Source organism: Populus alba, chromosome 12 (assembly GCF_005239225.2).
Source record: "Populus alba chromosome 12, ASM523922v2, whole genome shotgun sequence".
Classification (NCBI taxonomy): domain Eukaryota; kingdom Viridiplantae; phylum Streptophyta; class Magnoliopsida; order Malpighiales; family Salicaceae; genus Populus; species Populus alba.
In genome coordinates this window covers 14,899,398-14,916,361 of record NC_133295.1, presented here as the reverse complement: position 1 = coordinate 14,916,361, position 16,964 = coordinate 14,899,398, and the positions used below count along the sequence as shown (strand labels likewise).

At 35.9% G+C, this 16,964-nt stretch overlaps 2 protein-coding genes across 3 annotated transcripts; one reads left to right on the top strand and one right to left on the bottom strand.

Moving 5' to 3' along the window:
* Nucleotides 1-5,557: 5,557 nt before the first annotated feature.
* On the top strand, nt 5,558-9,779 carry LOC118060528 (uncharacterized). The gene has a single exon (XM_035073756.2). The coding sequence runs from the start codon at nt 5,760-5,762 to the stop codon at nt 9,648-9,650; it is 3,891 nt and encodes a 1,296-aa protein (XP_034929647.1). The 5' UTR covers nt 5,558-5,759; the 3' UTR covers nt 9,651-9,779.
* Nucleotides 9,780-10,542: 763 nt separating this feature from the next.
* On the bottom strand, nt 10,543-12,340 carry LOC118060529 (heat stress transcription factor B-2a). 2 transcript variants are annotated; one of them, XR_004689456.2, is made up of 3 exons: nt 11,920-12,340; nt 10,847-11,694; nt 10,543-10,768 (listed from the first exon to the last, which is right to left on the bottom strand). XR_004689456.2 is itself a non-coding variant. In XM_035073757.2 (2 exons), exons 1-2 carry the CDS (start codon nt 12,181-12,183, stop codon nt 11,071-11,073), a joined length of 888 nt encoding a protein of 295 aa, XP_034929648.1. In that variant the 5' UTR covers nt 12,184-12,340; the 3' UTR covers nt 10,543-11,070. The 2 variants fall into 2 exon arrangements, 1 of the variants encoding a protein (XP_034929648.1); XM_035073757.2 differs by having other exon boundaries at nt 10,543-11,694.
* Between the last annotated feature and the right edge of the window lie 4,624 nt (nt 12,341-16,964).

Here is a 16,964-nt window from a genome sequence, read left to right as displayed (position 1 = left end):
AATAAAAGAAAAGCAAAGGACTTGAAGGTATAACTATTGATCGTAATGCATTAATATATAGCACTAGAGGAGATTGTTTTGTAAGATTGAAAAAAAAATAGTAAAAAATGGTGGCAAACATGAACTCAGTAGCGTATACGCATCCCCCATGTCCTCACCACCAATCTCAACTCTAGGTCTAGAAGCAATGACAGAAGGCATGGATTCATAGCCATTAGAAGCTCCCCATGGCAGTTTAAGTAACCCAGATTCCCATCAAATAAAAGCATGTGCTTATGAATGAACGAGTGATCTCTCCTTCTACCAAACCTTAGGACATTATGCCCTCATGTGTTTGAAGCTTGCTAGTTTGAACATGTACTAATTAAACATCACAAGTAGAATTACAGTACTTAGTCCTTGGGTCTTGAACGCTATTATAACTTAGTTTTTCTTATATAAAAGCTTTTAATTTATAGTTCTTTACGTGTTTTGACCATTGTTTTATTAAGATACTTGTTAGGTTTTTCTTAATTCCAATTTACTCATCTAGAAAAAGTCAATGTTTTAAAAAAATCGTTTTGAATTCACCCTTATCTTTTGGGTTTTTTTTTTTTTCTTTCCTAGCATAGCATCCGCAGAAAGTGAATGGAAGAAACCGCACCCAACTTGACACGTCTGTCTGCACATATTAATTTCGGAGGGTAAAAACTTTATTAATTAGAACAATAATGACTGGCATTTTCCATATGCCTTGACTGGCAAATGACAATAATATCGTACTACCCTCAACCATTATGATCTGTGTGCTTTTTCTTAGACATTTGGGGTCTAATAAACTTTTGAATTCCTCATTCTCTTTTTTTAATCAAATTAGAGAGGTGTCATCGTCCCTGTACGTTCAACCAATCTTTAGAAACTCAGTTTTTTAAATTAAATTTCATGTATATGGTGTTCTTCTTTCTAAGGTTGCTGACAGAGGTCTGTCTTTCTGAAGCATCCGATCTCTTCTACTCTATCCTTGTCACTTCCATTGCTAGTTATTTTCCCTTCTCTCTGTGCCTTTTGTATATCAAAACTAAATCCATCTCTCTTATTCAGGTAAAAGCAGTTCATCTACAAGATTTTGTTTCATCCTTTTGTTTACAGGTTTCTTTTTCAACATCTCTAGCCTTCTTTTGGGTCATCAATGAAGGCATCCCTGGTTTATCTGCTATGACTGTTGTGCATGCAGGCGAGGTCATGATATCTAGTCCTACGATAATGTGCCAGACATGAATTGTTTCAAGGCCGTTTAACCTCTTAGCTATCTTCATTCTTGGAGATTCAAACCTAGCATCGAAATCAAAAGCTTGGTGTGTCAGTTTAATTCATCTCCAACCGGGCCGCCACAGACACATGCAGCAAGCCAGCAAGTGGGCAGTGGCTTCTTTCTGCTAAATTCTGATATCTGATCTGACGTAAAGCAATGACTGTCAGTGGGCGATGGGGCGTGTGTGACTCGTCCATTCTTTCACAATGAGCTCAGCATTTTTTCTTCTAATGATGACAAACTCGGACTTCAAATTTGTGGAATGATGATTCTTTCGAAGTTATTAAACTGATATATTATGTTGATAAGGCAAAAAACGACTGGTCCTCACATAGTTAAACGAAGGCAAATTATTGAGTTGCTGCATTAATGCAAAGTCACTTCACAGCCATTGTCCATCTTTAGCTCATAATAATTTAAAGTTTCAGAATCTTCGCAATAAAGCCATTAAATTTTTCTTACACCGATTAAAAACAACTGTAAATTTCCCCCCTTTTATGGTGTTGAAAGCGTGCACGCATCTAAGCATTGATGCATGGGATTGGGAAAGGGATCATTGCTCTTCTCTTCTCTCTCACTCAAACAAAAAAACCCTTTAGTTAATGCTTTCTTTGCTTTTCTAAGAAAAGCTTCAGTTCAGCTGACGTTCAAGTCCTGCACGCAAGGTTTCGTGCTATGGAGTTGATGTTCTCATTAAAGTGTGTAGTTGTTGATGGTCTGGCCAATCCAGCTCGGACTTTGGATGCTTTGTGTCATGCAAGAGCATACCATTTTGGTACAAGTGATACTGTGATTGGATTGTTTGATGAGATATTGGGATGAACTTGAAATCTAGACTGATATGGGAATGGATTAGAAATTGAAATCACTATCAACATTCTAGGGATTAATTGAAACAAACAAAGGTGGTGAAGTTCAGAAGTCCCATAAACGTGAGGGGAGCCCTTATGACATTGAGAAATTTAGTGGGATTTTGGAAGTACATAATGTCATGAGCCTCCGAATTGTGCTGCAAGTTATTTTGACGTCTTTGAAATAATAACTATTACAATATTCAAAATGTTATTAAAGATTTATACAAGTCATGCGCCAAGTTAAAAGGTATTTAATAACCTGATTCACAATACAGCCCATAAAAAATAATAAAAATATGCATTGAGGGATGTGGCCTAACGGTGAAAGGGATTTGTTCCCTTTCACTGCACATGGATTCGAATCTCATTGGGGCTTGCAGGATTTCAGTGAGCTAAAGTTTGGGAATCATTATAAACATGCAATTAATCCTATGGGTCCTGAAATTAACGACTATGTAAGCTTCCAGTGATCCTGATAGAACTTGAACTGACCAGTTAAGTTTTAAGTTATTGGTCATCAAATTAACATAAATTTATATTGTTTTGGTGATTTTTATAAATAAAAAACAATGTTAAGAACTAAAAAAAAAAATCTTGGATTTGACCTCTAATGTCGCCAATTTAGACCCAAGCAGAATCTCAGGTACCATGGTATAGATTTCAATCTCAAGAGAAGCATATGACATGGTTTTTACACAGAAGAAATAAGTTGCAAAATTGAAAGCAATGAAGGTGCAAAAATTCCCATTCTTGGCTTGCTTCCTGTGAAGAGACAACTCACTCCTCGGGCCTTCCCTTCACGATACTCAGCTCACCATTCCCTCATCTTGCACGTCTCATCTCTCATCTTGCACATCCATGTCTCTTTCTCTGTGAGCATCTCAACATCATACACAGTACAGACATTTTGAAAGACAAAAACAACCCCACAAGTCCATAGCGACTACCCTGATTTATATACATCATATGATAGTTTTGATAACCTGATCCGATATAGTGGTCGATTCACAATTAAAATCAGGTCTAAATTAAAAAAAAAAAAAAAAAAACTCGTTGTGACCTAGCGACTAAGCAAAACCCGATCAAATTTATTGGTTTTTTTTTAATTTTTACTAAAATAATATTGTTTTAATTTTTATTTTTTAAATAATAACTCAACCAATCTTAGTAACCAGATTAAAATCTAAAATCAAAATATTTAAATTGGACCAATCTTAAAACTATGCTTCACTTGCAGACGGCTGGAACTTGCCCTTTAAATGCTACAGAGAGCTAAATTCTAAAGCTGTCCCTTCAAGGGGTTGTTTGGTCAATTCACAATGTTACACGCTCCTTCCCCATGCACGAATCTTGAGTTTTGGACTTCCCTTCTCTGAACTTCTGCTTGTTCAAGATTCTTAATAATTCGCAAGCATGGAAAAAATTGCAGTGATTGATTAGATGGTGTATGTTCCTTTACAACCTTATATCACTCGGGATTGACCCGTCAAATATTGAAAAATTATAGTATTATTAGATCGTGTATGTATTTTCTTTACAACTCTATATTATAATTATAATTTTAATACTTGATATAAGGATTGACCTTAAATGTAACCCGTTATAGGTTAAGAAGTGTTAATCTTAATTTTTTTTTTAAAAAAATTTTAATACTATTATTTTAATTAAAAAAAAATAACAAGTTGATGGTCTGATTAGGCTCAGATCAGTTAGATTAGTAATTTAATCCAAATTTTTAATAGGAGTAGCTGAGTTTTTTTTTTTCATATTTTTTTAAACCTAGACGGATCTATATCTTAGATAAGTCAAATCATCAATTTACTAAGTCGGTTTGGATTTTAAAACTATACCTTGTATACATGATAAATCATAAGTTAAGTGTTGGTATTTGAAGGAAAAATTGAACTTAATACCCATCATGATATGAAATTAATGCAAGTAACAGGACAACATTAAGGTAATTTATGTTCTTAATTGCACATTTTTTCTCTTTAAAGGTATTTTTTTTTTAATTAAGTGACTGGATGTTACCGCACATTATTTTCGATAAAGAAAAATGAGTAGGTAATGATGAAAAAAGAAGTAAGTTTTCAGTGTAAATGTTACTTAAAAATCTCACAAAGATGTATAAAAACGTAACATCATGTTAGAATTTTCCTTCCTAGAAAAACAATGATTTTCATGTTGATAATTTTTTTAATAGGATTAATTTAGGGTAATGTTGGGCAACCCAAATAAGCTTTGGTTCTTTGAACTTCCCCTCGTGTTGATGATGCCGATTGAAACAAGCCTTGATCATTGGAAGCAGAAGAATTATTTATTCTAAGATTGTCGATTTTCAAAAATAAAAATACGATTTTCTAACCAAAAAGTTTATGCTATACCAACTATTTTATTTTTTGGATTTTGGTGTTCAATTTATGATTTCAAAAATTATATTGATTTGGATGTATTTTTCAACCATAATTGTGTGCATTTCTAACTATGATCGGATCATGCGTAAATATCACGAGCATAGTTTTGAAATCTGTATTGGATCGGCGGGTCGACTCGGGATCTGACTTATCCAGAACTAGAACAGGGCCGGGTTGAAGAAAAAAAAAACATGATATGATTCGATTGACCCGGTCAAGACTCGATCGCAAATCCATTGACTTTTAATATTTTTTAAAAAATAAAGTTGTTTTGATTTTTTTTTTAAATTTAACTCGGTCAACCTAGTGACCCAATAAAAATTTAAAATCTAGATCTTGGACTGGCCGGACATAAGATGGAATCTTAAAACTATGATTATGAGAGAATAAGATAAAGTACAATTCAACAAAATCTACCTTTTGCAGTTCACTCCTTCGAAAATAAAGCATTGTAGTTCTGAATTTTAATTCAGCAACATTTATTAATTCTAACTCAAAGTTCTAAATTTAGAAAACAAATTATGAACCGAGAAAATGAATGCCATGCGTGCTTACTATTTTTGTTGAGTTATATTTTTTTAAATTATTTTTTATTTTAAAATATATAATAAAATTTTAAGTGTTTTTTTCTTCAAATTATTTTATTTTTTAATATTTTCAGATTATTTTAATGTGTTTATATTAAAAATAAATTTTTTAAATAAAAAAATATTATTTTAATACATTTTCAAACTAAAAATATTTTAAAAAATAACTATCACAATACTAAACATTAACTTAATATTTTTAATTTAAAATATCATTTACTTTCAAAAAGAAAAAATAAAAATGAAGGAAGATCAAGTCAAACTTTAACCAATTAGATAGTAAATACTCCACACATGGTCAAAATTAATATGCATTGAAACACAAAGGACGAACGTAAAGTCTTATAATCACTATAGGGACTAGATTATAATTGACTTAACACTCATGTCATGTGAGCTGCATGCATTTCTCAGTTTCTCTGACACCCACCCTCTCCCTCTCAAATAGCACCATGGCGTTTTAGCTTCTTCTCACTCTCACCATCTCCATTACTGGCTACCTGCTTTCAGCTTCTTCTCTCCCAAATGGGTTTTTCTTCTCAGCTCCTACCTCTCATTTTCTCCATGTAAAACCTCAAAAAAAAAAAAAAACCTTTCCCTTTTCTCTTCAACAATGGCAGTTTTCCTCAAGCTTGTGTTTTTTTGCCTTCTAGTGTTGACACAGTCTCTCGTTTTGGTTTCAAAGTACACCGAAGATCAAAACACTGATAGGAAGTCTCTTATTTCCTTCAAAAATGCACTAAAAACCCCAAAAGTCCTGTCTTCATGGAACACAACGAGCCACCATTGTAGCTGGGTTGGCGTTTCTTGCCAACTCGGCCGAGTTGTTTCATTGATTCTGTCTGCTCAGGGCCTTGAAGGCCCGCTCCACCCTTCTCTTTTCGATCTTTCTTCCTTAACCGTCCTTGATTTGTCCTATAACATTCTTTTTGGTGAAGTCCCTCATCAAATTTCAAACCTTAAACGATTGAAACACCTTTCTCTAGGTGATAACCTTCTATCAGGCGAGTTACCGAGCAAGCTTGGTCTGCTGACTCAGCTCCAAACCCTACAACTCGGTCCCAACTCGTTCGCCGGGAAAATTCCTCCGGAGCTTGGGAGGTTATCCCAGCTCAACACTCTTGACCTCTCAAGCAATGGGTTCACCGGGTCAGTGCCGAATCAACTCGGTAAGTTGATTGGGCTTCAGTTATTGGACCTTGGCAACAACCTCCTGTCAGGTTCTCCTGTAACGCTCTTTAAACTTGAATCTTTAACATACTTGGATATATCAAACAATTCCTTTTCTGGTCCAATTCCACCTGAAATAGGCAACCTTAAAAACCTTTCTGATCTTTACATTGGTGTCAACTTGTTTTCTGGTCCTTTGCCACCACAAATTGGTGACCTTTCAAGACTTTTGAACTTCTTTGCACCTTCATGTGCAATCACTGGTCCTTTGCCCGAAGAAATTTCCAATTTGAAGTCACTAAGTAAACTTGACCTTTCATACAATCCATTGAAGTGTTCAATACCAAAGTCTGTTGGTAAAATGGAAAGCTTGTCAATATTGTATCTTGTTTACTCTGAGCTTAATGGCTCTATACCTGCAGAACTTGGAAATTGCAAAAACTTGAAGACTTTGATGTTGTCTTTCAATTCTCTGTCTGGGGTTTTACCAGAAGAGCTTTCTATGTTGCCTATGTTGACATTTTCTGCTGATAAGAATCAACTTTCTGGGCCATTGCCTGCTTGGCTTGGAAAGTGGAACCAAGTGGAATCACTTTTGCTTTCAAATAATAGATTTACGGGGGAAATTCCAGCTGAAGTTGGGAATTGCACGGCGTTGAGGGTGATTAGTTTGAGTAGTAACATGCTGAGTGGGGAGATACCAAGAGAGCTTTGTAATGCTGTTGAACTTATGGAGATTGATCTTGATGGGAACTTCCTGGCTGGTGATATTGAGGATGTGTTTTTGAAGTGTACTAATTTGAGTCAGTTGGTTTTGATGAATAATCAGATTAATGGATCAATTCCGGAGTACTTAGCAGAGCTTCCTTTAATGGTGCTTGATCTTGATTCCAACAATTTCTCGGGTACCATACCTTTGAGTTTATGGAACTCCCTGAACCTGATGGAATTCTCTGCTGCTAATAATTTCTTGGAGGGTTCTCTGCCTGCGGAGATTGGCAATGCTGTTCAGTTGGAAAGGCTGGTGCTTAGCAACAATCAATTAGGGGGTGCTATCCCCAAGGAGATAGGCAATCTCACAGCTCTTTCAGTGCTCAACTTGAACTCTAATCTGTTGGAAGGGAACATTCCTGTGGAGCTAGGACATTCTGCTGCACTCACCACATTGGACCTGGGAAATAATCAACTTTGTGGATCAATACCGGAGAAACTTGCAGATTTGGTTCAATTACATTGCTTGGTTCTTTCTCACAATAAGTTATCAGGGTCCATTCCATCGAAGCCTTCTTTGTATTTTCGTGAAGCTAGCATTCCTGATTCAAGCTTCTTTCAACACCTTGGCGTGTTTGATTTGTCACACAATATGCTGTCTGGTTCAATACCTGAGGAGATGGGGAACCTCATGTTTGTAGTGGATCTTTTACTTAACAATAACAAGCTTGCCGGTGAAATTCCTGGATCACTTTCAAGGTTGACAAATCTTACAACCTTGGATTTGTCTGGAAATAAGTTAACCGGCTCCATTCCACCAGAACTCGTTGATTCTTCCAAGCTTCAGGGCCTGTATCTGGGAAATAATCAGCTCACTGGAACCATCCCTGGGAGATTAGGTGTTCTGTGCAGCTTGGTGAAGCTGAATTTGACTGGTAATCAGTTGCGTGGTCCAGTTCCTCGTAGTCTTGGAGACTTGAAAGAGCTTACTCATTTAGATTTGAGCTATAATGAGCTTGATGGTGAGCTCCCTTCTTCTGTATCGCAAATGCTGAATCTTGTGGGGCTTTATGTTCAGCAGAACCGGCTATCTGGGCCTTTAGATGAGCTCCTATCAAGTTCCATGGCATGGAAGATTGAAACTATGGATTTGAGTAATAATTTCTTTGATGGAAACTTGCCGCGATCATTTGGAAACCTTTCATACTTGACATATTTGGATCTTCATGGAAATAAATTCACAGGAACCGTTCCTGTAGAGCTTGGGAATTTGATGCAACTCGAATATTTTGATGTTTCAGGGAATAGGTTATCAGGGAAAATTCCAGAGAATATATGTGTCCTGGTTAATCTGTTTTATTTGAATTTGGCAGAAAACAGTTTAGAAGGACCAGTACCGAGAAGTGGTATTTGTCTAAACCTGTCAAAAATTTCACTCGCTGGCAACAAAGATCTCTGTGGGAGAATCTTGGGTTTAGATTGCAGGATCAAAAGCTTTAACAAGTCGTATTTTTTGAATGCTTGGGGACTTGCTGGGATTGCGGTTGGATGTATGATTGTCGCTCTTAGTACAGCCTTTGCTCTGCGGAAATGGATCATGAGAGACAGTGGGCAAGGAGATCCTGAGGAAATTGAGGAAAGAAAACTGAACAGTTTTATTGATCGAAACTTGTACTTCTTGAGCAGCAGCAGATCGAAGGAACCTCTGAGCATCAACATAGCCATGTTTGAGCAGCCTCTTCTGAAAATAACATTAGTTGATATTCTTGAAGCCACCAACAACTTTTGCAAGACGAACATCATTGGAGATGGAGGTTTTGGTACTGTATACAAGGCCACTCTACCAGATGGAAAGACAGTTGCGGTCAAGAAGCTGAGCCAAGCCAAGACACAAGGTGACCGAGAATTTATAGCTGAAATGGAAACGTTGGGGAAAGTTAAACATCAGAATCTTGTCGCATTGCTCGGATATTGTTCTTTTGGGGAGGAAAAGCTCCTTGTTTATGAATACATGGTAAATGGGAGCTTAGATCTCTGGCTAAGAAATCGAAACGGGGCTCTTGATGTCCTTGATTGGCCAAAGCGCTTCAAGATTGCAACTGGTGCAGCATGTGGGCTAGCTTTTCTCCACCATGGATTCACCCCCCACATCATTCACAGGGACATCAAGGCCAGCAACATCCTACTTAATGAGAATTTCGAGCCCAGGGTTGCTGATTTTGGCCTGGCCAGATTGATCAGTGCTTGTGAAACTCATGTTAGCACGGACATAGCGGGTACATTTGGCTACATACCACCAGAGTATGGTCAGAGCGGGAGGTCCACTTCAAGAGGAGATGTTTATAGCTTTGGTGTAATTCTTCTTGAATTGGTGACCGGGAAAGAGCCAACAGGACCAGATTTCAAAGAGGTTGAAGGGGGGAACCTAGTTGGTTGGGTGTCTCAAAAGATTAAGAAGGGGCAGACTGCTGATGTTCTTGATCCAACAGTTCTTAGTGCAGATTCCAAGCCAATGATGCTTCAAGTGCTGCAGATTGCTGCTGTTTGCCTGTCTGACAATCCAGCAAACAGACCTACTATGCTTAAAGTGTTGAAGCTCCTGAAAGGGATCAGAGATGAGTAGGTGTAGATTATCTGTGTCTGTGATCATATAAAGTTTGTTGCTAATAACAACCCCTTACAATGTTTAGGAAAGAAAACTGTTGGAATCTGCAGCTGCAAAAGCTAGTCCAGTTCATAATTTCAATTCGGAGTTTTTTCTTCTTCAATGTTACAAGAAATTAAGGTTGCGCTTGGATGATCATCTGAGACATATAAAAGTGAATCATGTTTCTTTATATATATTACTAATTTGTTTATTTCTCAAAGTATTTATAGCTTGAGCACCGATAAATTTCCCGTTAGAGACATCAAAGCAGGAAAAAAGAATCCAATTTTATTTCATTTTATCTTTTCATTACTTGAATTTTGTTGATTTCCAACGTGAAGGGTTTTTCTAAAGCTATGGCTGTGGCTTTTTGATAGAGCTACAAGTTGTGGAAGAGAATGTAATATTAGCTTTTAAGCATCACCGAACACTTTATAATTCTGCTTTTGAAAGAAAAAGCTATGGAAACTAAAAAATAAAAAAATCGCACACGATGCACTCATTACAAGGAATACGGTAATTTTTATTTGAGGATGTTTTTTAAGAATATAATTATTTTTAAATTAATATTATTTTATTATTTTTTAATGATTTAATATGCTATATTAAAAAAAAAAAAAAGAAGTATTTTGTTACTTTATTAATCCAAAAAGTACCTTAGAAAAAACATTTTACACCAGATCGAACCTTTATAACAAAAACATGCACAAAATCCAATACAGATCCAAGTTTCAAGCTAGCATATAATTGAGATGACTCATTAATCTGAGATTACCAAATTGACTTCTTTAGCTATGCTTCTATGTTCATGCAATCTTAATTTCATACTTCTTTTTAAGCAGATTTTCCATTCTTTTTGGCATGAACGGGTACAAATCTAACTAAAATTCCATAAATCATCAACAGTAATCAATTAATATTCCAGGTAAATTACAGTTGCCTCAACCTGAGCGTGTAGCTGACAGTACCACAACCCTATCAGCAAAGATCTTCATTCATTTCTCACACCTCCCAGGTTTGCTTTCCACTCAATCATCACAGCTCAGAATCCGCATCAGCATCAGATTCCATGATGGAATCTCCAAGGAAAGGCACTGAAAAGTAAAAAATAAAAAATAAAAAGGCTTACTCTTGCTGATAGATGGAAAGTAAACATTTTGATTCAGGATCACCTCCATCTACACCGATCTGATCCATTCCTGCTAAACAGTTGAATCTGTGTTTACAGACTAATACCAAATCATTACAGGAGCAGGACCGAGCCGGTCCAAAGATATTGCAACTCCACAATCAACGACGGAATTCCCACTCAATCATTATAACAATATAGAGTGATAGCCTGGGATGGTATTTAGGGCTACTCTATCTCATTATAATCCTAACAACCGTAATTCTATCAATCGCACATCTTTTGATTTAACCTACGGCATTGTTCAAGCCATGGTGCCTCTTCATCACCACCACTACTATTTCCATCTTGACAACCATTAGTCTCAATTTTCAACCCACCACCACAGCCAGGTTGCCGCAACTGCAACTGCATCCCATCCTCCCCCTCCTCCATATCTCCACTTCCGTCCCGCCCTCTCTTCACACCAACCTCCACCCCAAAGATCCTCGCCCCCTCCCGTTCTTCCTCCTTCATTGGCAACAAATCCAACATCTTTTTCACACCCTTCCCCTCTCGAGAATTTGCATAATTCGACACCAAACTAAAAATATTAGCACACAAACTCTTCATCTCCGTCAACTCCCCTTTTAGCTGTACATTCTCCTTCCTCAACCTCTCATTCTCATCAATCAAATCCACCGACAACCCCGGCGAAGAACTCCTCGAAATCACTTGCTCATCCGAAGAAGAATTTGACGACGTTTTCACCATGGCCGGAACCACCGCCACCGGTGCTGTCACCACCGCCGGGATTTTCCTCCTTTGTATATTGGCTAACAAATTTTTTTCTCCTCTCCGAAAACTTTCATTCGAAAACTCCCATCGATCCGGTACTACCTTCCTAAATCCCTACAAATAACCATAAATTAATAAATAAAAATAAAAAAATTATACAAAATTCTGCTTGATTTCTATTAAAATAATAATAGAAATTATGCAAAATTCTGTCTACTCTCTATCAACCAAAAAAAAACACTAATAGAAACTATAAATTTAATAACTTCTATTAATTTTTTATCAGATAAAAATTCTGATAAATTCTATTAAAAAATAAGAAAATAAAGCAAGGCATACATAAGTGTTTAATTGTCGAACGAAGCTAGAGAAATTATTATGCTTAAAATATTTAGGCAGCAAATCTCTGGCGAAAACGGTTGGATCCCACACTATGAAAGAGGATCCGTCTTCATTCCATGAAACGACATCGTCTATGGTATGATCGTCAACTATTTGATATGTTTTTGTTAAGAATGGTGTTGGTATTGTTCTTGATGTTTCTCCTCCTCCGGTTGTTGGAGTGTCTGTACTGTTTTGCTCCACCAGAGGCGGTGGCGACATGGCCGTGGGATGGAGCAGAGACTTGAGGATTAGTACGAGAGTTCTAGAAGATTCGGTTTTGTTAAGGAGGTTTTCAGGGGAGGAGAGGAGAGGAGAGGAAATAATGGAGAGAGGATAGAGAAGGTACGTTACGTTTCTTCGAGAAACTTCCTTTTAATTTATTGAATTACTAAAAAACCTAAATATAACAAAAAGATATTTCCTTTTTGGCTTCTAGAAGATAGTTTCTTTTTATTATCTAATTTATTTGTAAGACAATTATATTTTTTTTTTCTAGAAGATATTTTTTTTGTTATAATAATCATATTTAAATTTTAAAAGGTTAATGTTTGTTCTATGAACATGTATCCTTATTTTTATGTTCAAAGAGTTTATGTAATATTTTTGTATTTATATTATCTTGTTAACTGAATGGATAATAAAATATTTTAATTATGTATATTTTAATTTTTAATATTTTTAAAAAATTATTTTGATTTTTATATTTTATTTTTTCTTCAAAATAAATCTTGAAGTAATTTTTTTTTATTTCTTCATATTTATTTTTTATTTTTTAAGTTTACAAAATATTTAAAACATGATTGAATTTAAACTTAATTTTATTAAGTTAAAAAAAAAGATAAGATTATTAGTGTTATTATATATAGCCGGCTTAACAAGTCAATTTGATAATTCAAAATTTAATTCAAATTGAGTTTTATATTAAACCAGTTAAAAATTGATGTACATCGATTAATTCAAGATCATGTTTGATTTTAAAAAATAATTATATTTTTTTAAAATTTTAATATAATAGTGTTTTAATTTGACTCAATCTGGTCTACCACAATTATCTAATAACTTGAGTCTCGAATGGGATTAATAAACTTGTTATAGTTAATGTGCGTGTAATAAAGTTGTGTGTAAGATAAAGTTGGACCGACAATAAATTGATTATTAAAAAAAATCCGGGGGGCTAATGAACGAGGAGGAGCGTGGGTGGGTGGGTGGAAATTTTTGAAACTATAAGCAGCCGAAATTCAAAGATATACTCAAGGAAAGAGGTAAATACTGAAATGGGTGCTGATTTTTTTTTTTTTTTTTTTCTCATCGTAGACTTGTTTTCGAAGCTTTAATGTAACTTCGAAGAGAAGACTTTGAAACTGATGTCTTGTCTCTCCGCCAATCGGAATGTAACTGAATTGACCAACTACTATAAACTTCTCTCGAGGGCTTCATTTTTCTCTACCTTTGAAAATTCTAGTGATGGATTTTCTGTCTTGTATATCACCCAAAGATTGCTCCCTTTTTTTGCTATGATGTTTAGGGCAAAAACACAAGAAAAGACTCCACCCTGTGCAACTAAGATCGATCGAGTGGTAACTCTTCAATATTCCGAATTTGGATGAGCCTATATATCACCTTATCATCACCATCACCGAACCATCCTCCTCCGAAACTATTTGATGATTGTTATGATTCTAAATTAATGGTAGCTTTATTGTATACATTTCAAAACATTTCAACAGCACAACCCTTGTTTGGTTAAGAAAGAATCTGATTACACAGAGGGCATCAAACACTCCAAAAAAAGTCTCACCACTCCACAGAATTATATTCCACCACCATCGCCATATATCCTTGATGTCAAATTATTGTATTTATCTCGGAATGGCCTGTTAGGGGATCCAAATGAGCAACAATACAATATCTTGCTGTATGACGAATATGTTTTTGGCAGATAGCTATTTGTGAATGTACGTATTCAGTGACTACATGGTATGATATGATCCACAAACTTGACAAATGGCCAGCATTTGTGCCTGACGATTATGCCAACACCCATTTCTTCCTTCCCCTTCTATCCGTACAAGAAGGATATAAAAAAATCATAGTTTTTAAACTGATTAGGTGCTTATCCAATGCAATTCCAAGGATTTTCTTTGATTTTTTTTTTTTTGGATTGACGGAGTTACGAGATACCATAGGTTTTTAACTAGATTATACTAAGTTAATTTCCTTTTATTTTTATTAAAATTCTGCCATTTAAATCTTGAGTCATTCAAGTTAATTACGGGTCAACTTATTAGATCGGATCATATTTTTGAATTGGATCTTTTTCATCCAATCATTCCCTTTTGGTCCCCTATCAAGGATCCAAATCTGAGATGAAAGGCTTTTGGACCATGTAGACAGCAATGTTTTATCAAATTATCACCATCGAAGAACATTTTCTTCATAAAATGTTGTGAGAGGTCACTTTCCAAGGAAGATATCGACAAAAACGTTCAAGACAGGGAGCACATGCTCATGTCCATGATATAAATAATCTTACCTATATCTAATGGTTCGCATTTTTAACCCTAATATTATATCCCAGATCGATGAGAATCACAACGTTAACTACTGGTTGTCGGCTAGAGATGTGAGAAACAAAGTACCTTTTTAATATTTCATCATCGACTGTGATCGAGGACTTGTCCTTCACACAAGATCAGAAACCTGGTTTGGTAATGCTGTTGGTTGCAAAATTATGAAATTGATGATTTTTGGATTACATCCGCACGTGACTGCAATAGAACCAAAACTGTGTCGAGGAGATCTGCAGCGGTTTACATGCAAAGTTGAACAACAATTTGATCTAAAAACCTAGACTAGTAAGTTTTGATCAGGATTCCCCGCTCACATGAAGAGCTCGACAAACAGATCTATGACTAAGGCAATGCCTGGAGTAACTGTTCTGATAACATGGAAATATCACAGAAACAGTAGGTGACATTCAATTATAAGAAACGAGCAGATCGATTTTGTCCCAGATAGAAATTAATCTCCATAAACCAGACATGCAAAGCTATAATCAAATAAAGCTGTGGTGGTTTGCTTGGACATAAGAACATTCCTACCTTCAGCTTATATGACTGGGACATTTTATGGATTCAAAAGCTGGTTAGGACGATTAGCTAGGTCACTAAAACCACCGTGCTTCAATTCTTGAGGAAGAGATTAATTGAACCATTGGCAACAGATGCCAACTTATAGCTTTCTAAAACCCTCATTTTGCCCTATCAATTCCATAAAATACGAAGCAGCAAACCAAGTGACATAATAAGTAATAACCAATCCACCCTTGAAAACCGATCAAATGCTGCGGTCTCCTATATATATCGTCACAAGTTCCAGAGGCGATCACGTCAAATTTCATGCGAGTTTGTATAAAGCATGTGTCTGAAGGCTTGATTTCATATTTTCATCATCTCCGAGAGATTTGACGAAGAGTAATCATTGCGACTTGAAATATTTAACCTTGGCAATCACAATATAGAAGTATCAAGACTCACCATATTCAGCAGATTCACCCAAGAATGTATGAAAGAGCTTCTTGCAGACACAAAATTCCACAGCATTAATCCTTCAAAATCGGAGTCCTTTCAACACAAGCAAGAATTGCAGCAAGGATTGAATCATCATCCCTCTTCTTACAGATTTCTGTGAATTGGTATCCATGGACACAGAGAAGAAAGGCAGGCAGGCAGGCAAAGCAAGTGTGTTTAGGTTCAACAATTAACAAATATAGCAACATGCACAAATGGAAATCTCATTGGTCATGGATTATGATTGAGAGTCTTGAAGCTAGCTAAAACAAGCAAATTCAAATAAAGTAGGACCAGTAGTCCCTTTCTCTGATCTTCTGTAATCCATATATTAACCCCCATAGTGTTGCCCAAAGCGCCTTCATAAAATTGGATACATAGATTGTCTGAAAATAGTTCTTGTATATTGTTTTCGATCAAATCTCAAATAGTTCCTGTAAACGAGTCATCATCAATATTCTGAGATAATTAAGCTAAGACTACAAGACATAAACGGTGTTCGTGCAGAAACACATTGCTGGCATGTAAACTTTGTACCAAGATAACAATTAAAGCTTCATTCAAATACATTTCCACTTAATTTGGTCTTAAAGCCAAAATCTGGAAGAGCCTCGAAAACGACAAGCACCAAAAAGCCTAAACTTACTGAAATCTGATAAGGTAAATCCCACATGAAGAAACGTTTAACAAATTAATTAGGTGAATTATATTTGTATATATTTTGCTAGGCGTGTTAGCTCTAGCTCATTATTGCAGAACAAGGACCCTTGAGCTGCAACTTTATTTTTGTTCTTTTGATGTAACAAAGTACTGATAGATCCAAAGGAAGGAGGCATGCCTACCTTCACAGTAGTTAATAACAAAAAGAAATATAAGGACAAGCAAAAAAGGGCCAAGACCGAGCAAGTAAAAAAACCATCAGCAATTCTATTTGCCCATGATCAGCCACATGATTTGCTTCCCTCAAGACATGCACATAATTAACCTCCACAAATGCAACGCATGGAAGTGATGTGATGGAAAAACCAGCTAGCTAGCAAAGTAGATATATACATGAATCTCATTTGGATTTTTATGACATGGTAGATGACAGTTGGAAGTACAAATAACTGCTACTTCAATTCACTGCTCGAGTACCATGTGCTACCCCAAAATCTTGTCAGGCAATTTTTTTTTTTGATGAATCTTGTCAAACAATTTATTTATCTACGCAGCAGTATTCAATGCGCGCTTTTTGTGCGATCAACTGCGTACGTTTTGTTTTTTCGCGTGGCCAACTCTACCAGAAGAGCCTGTTTGGCTATACATTCACGTTCCTGTTTCTTTTAAAACACATGAAATGACTGTTTAGTTACAAATAATTAAACAATCAAAACACATGTGTCCTGCCATTTATATGCCGCAGGATCACACTTTTTAGAAGTAGTAAAT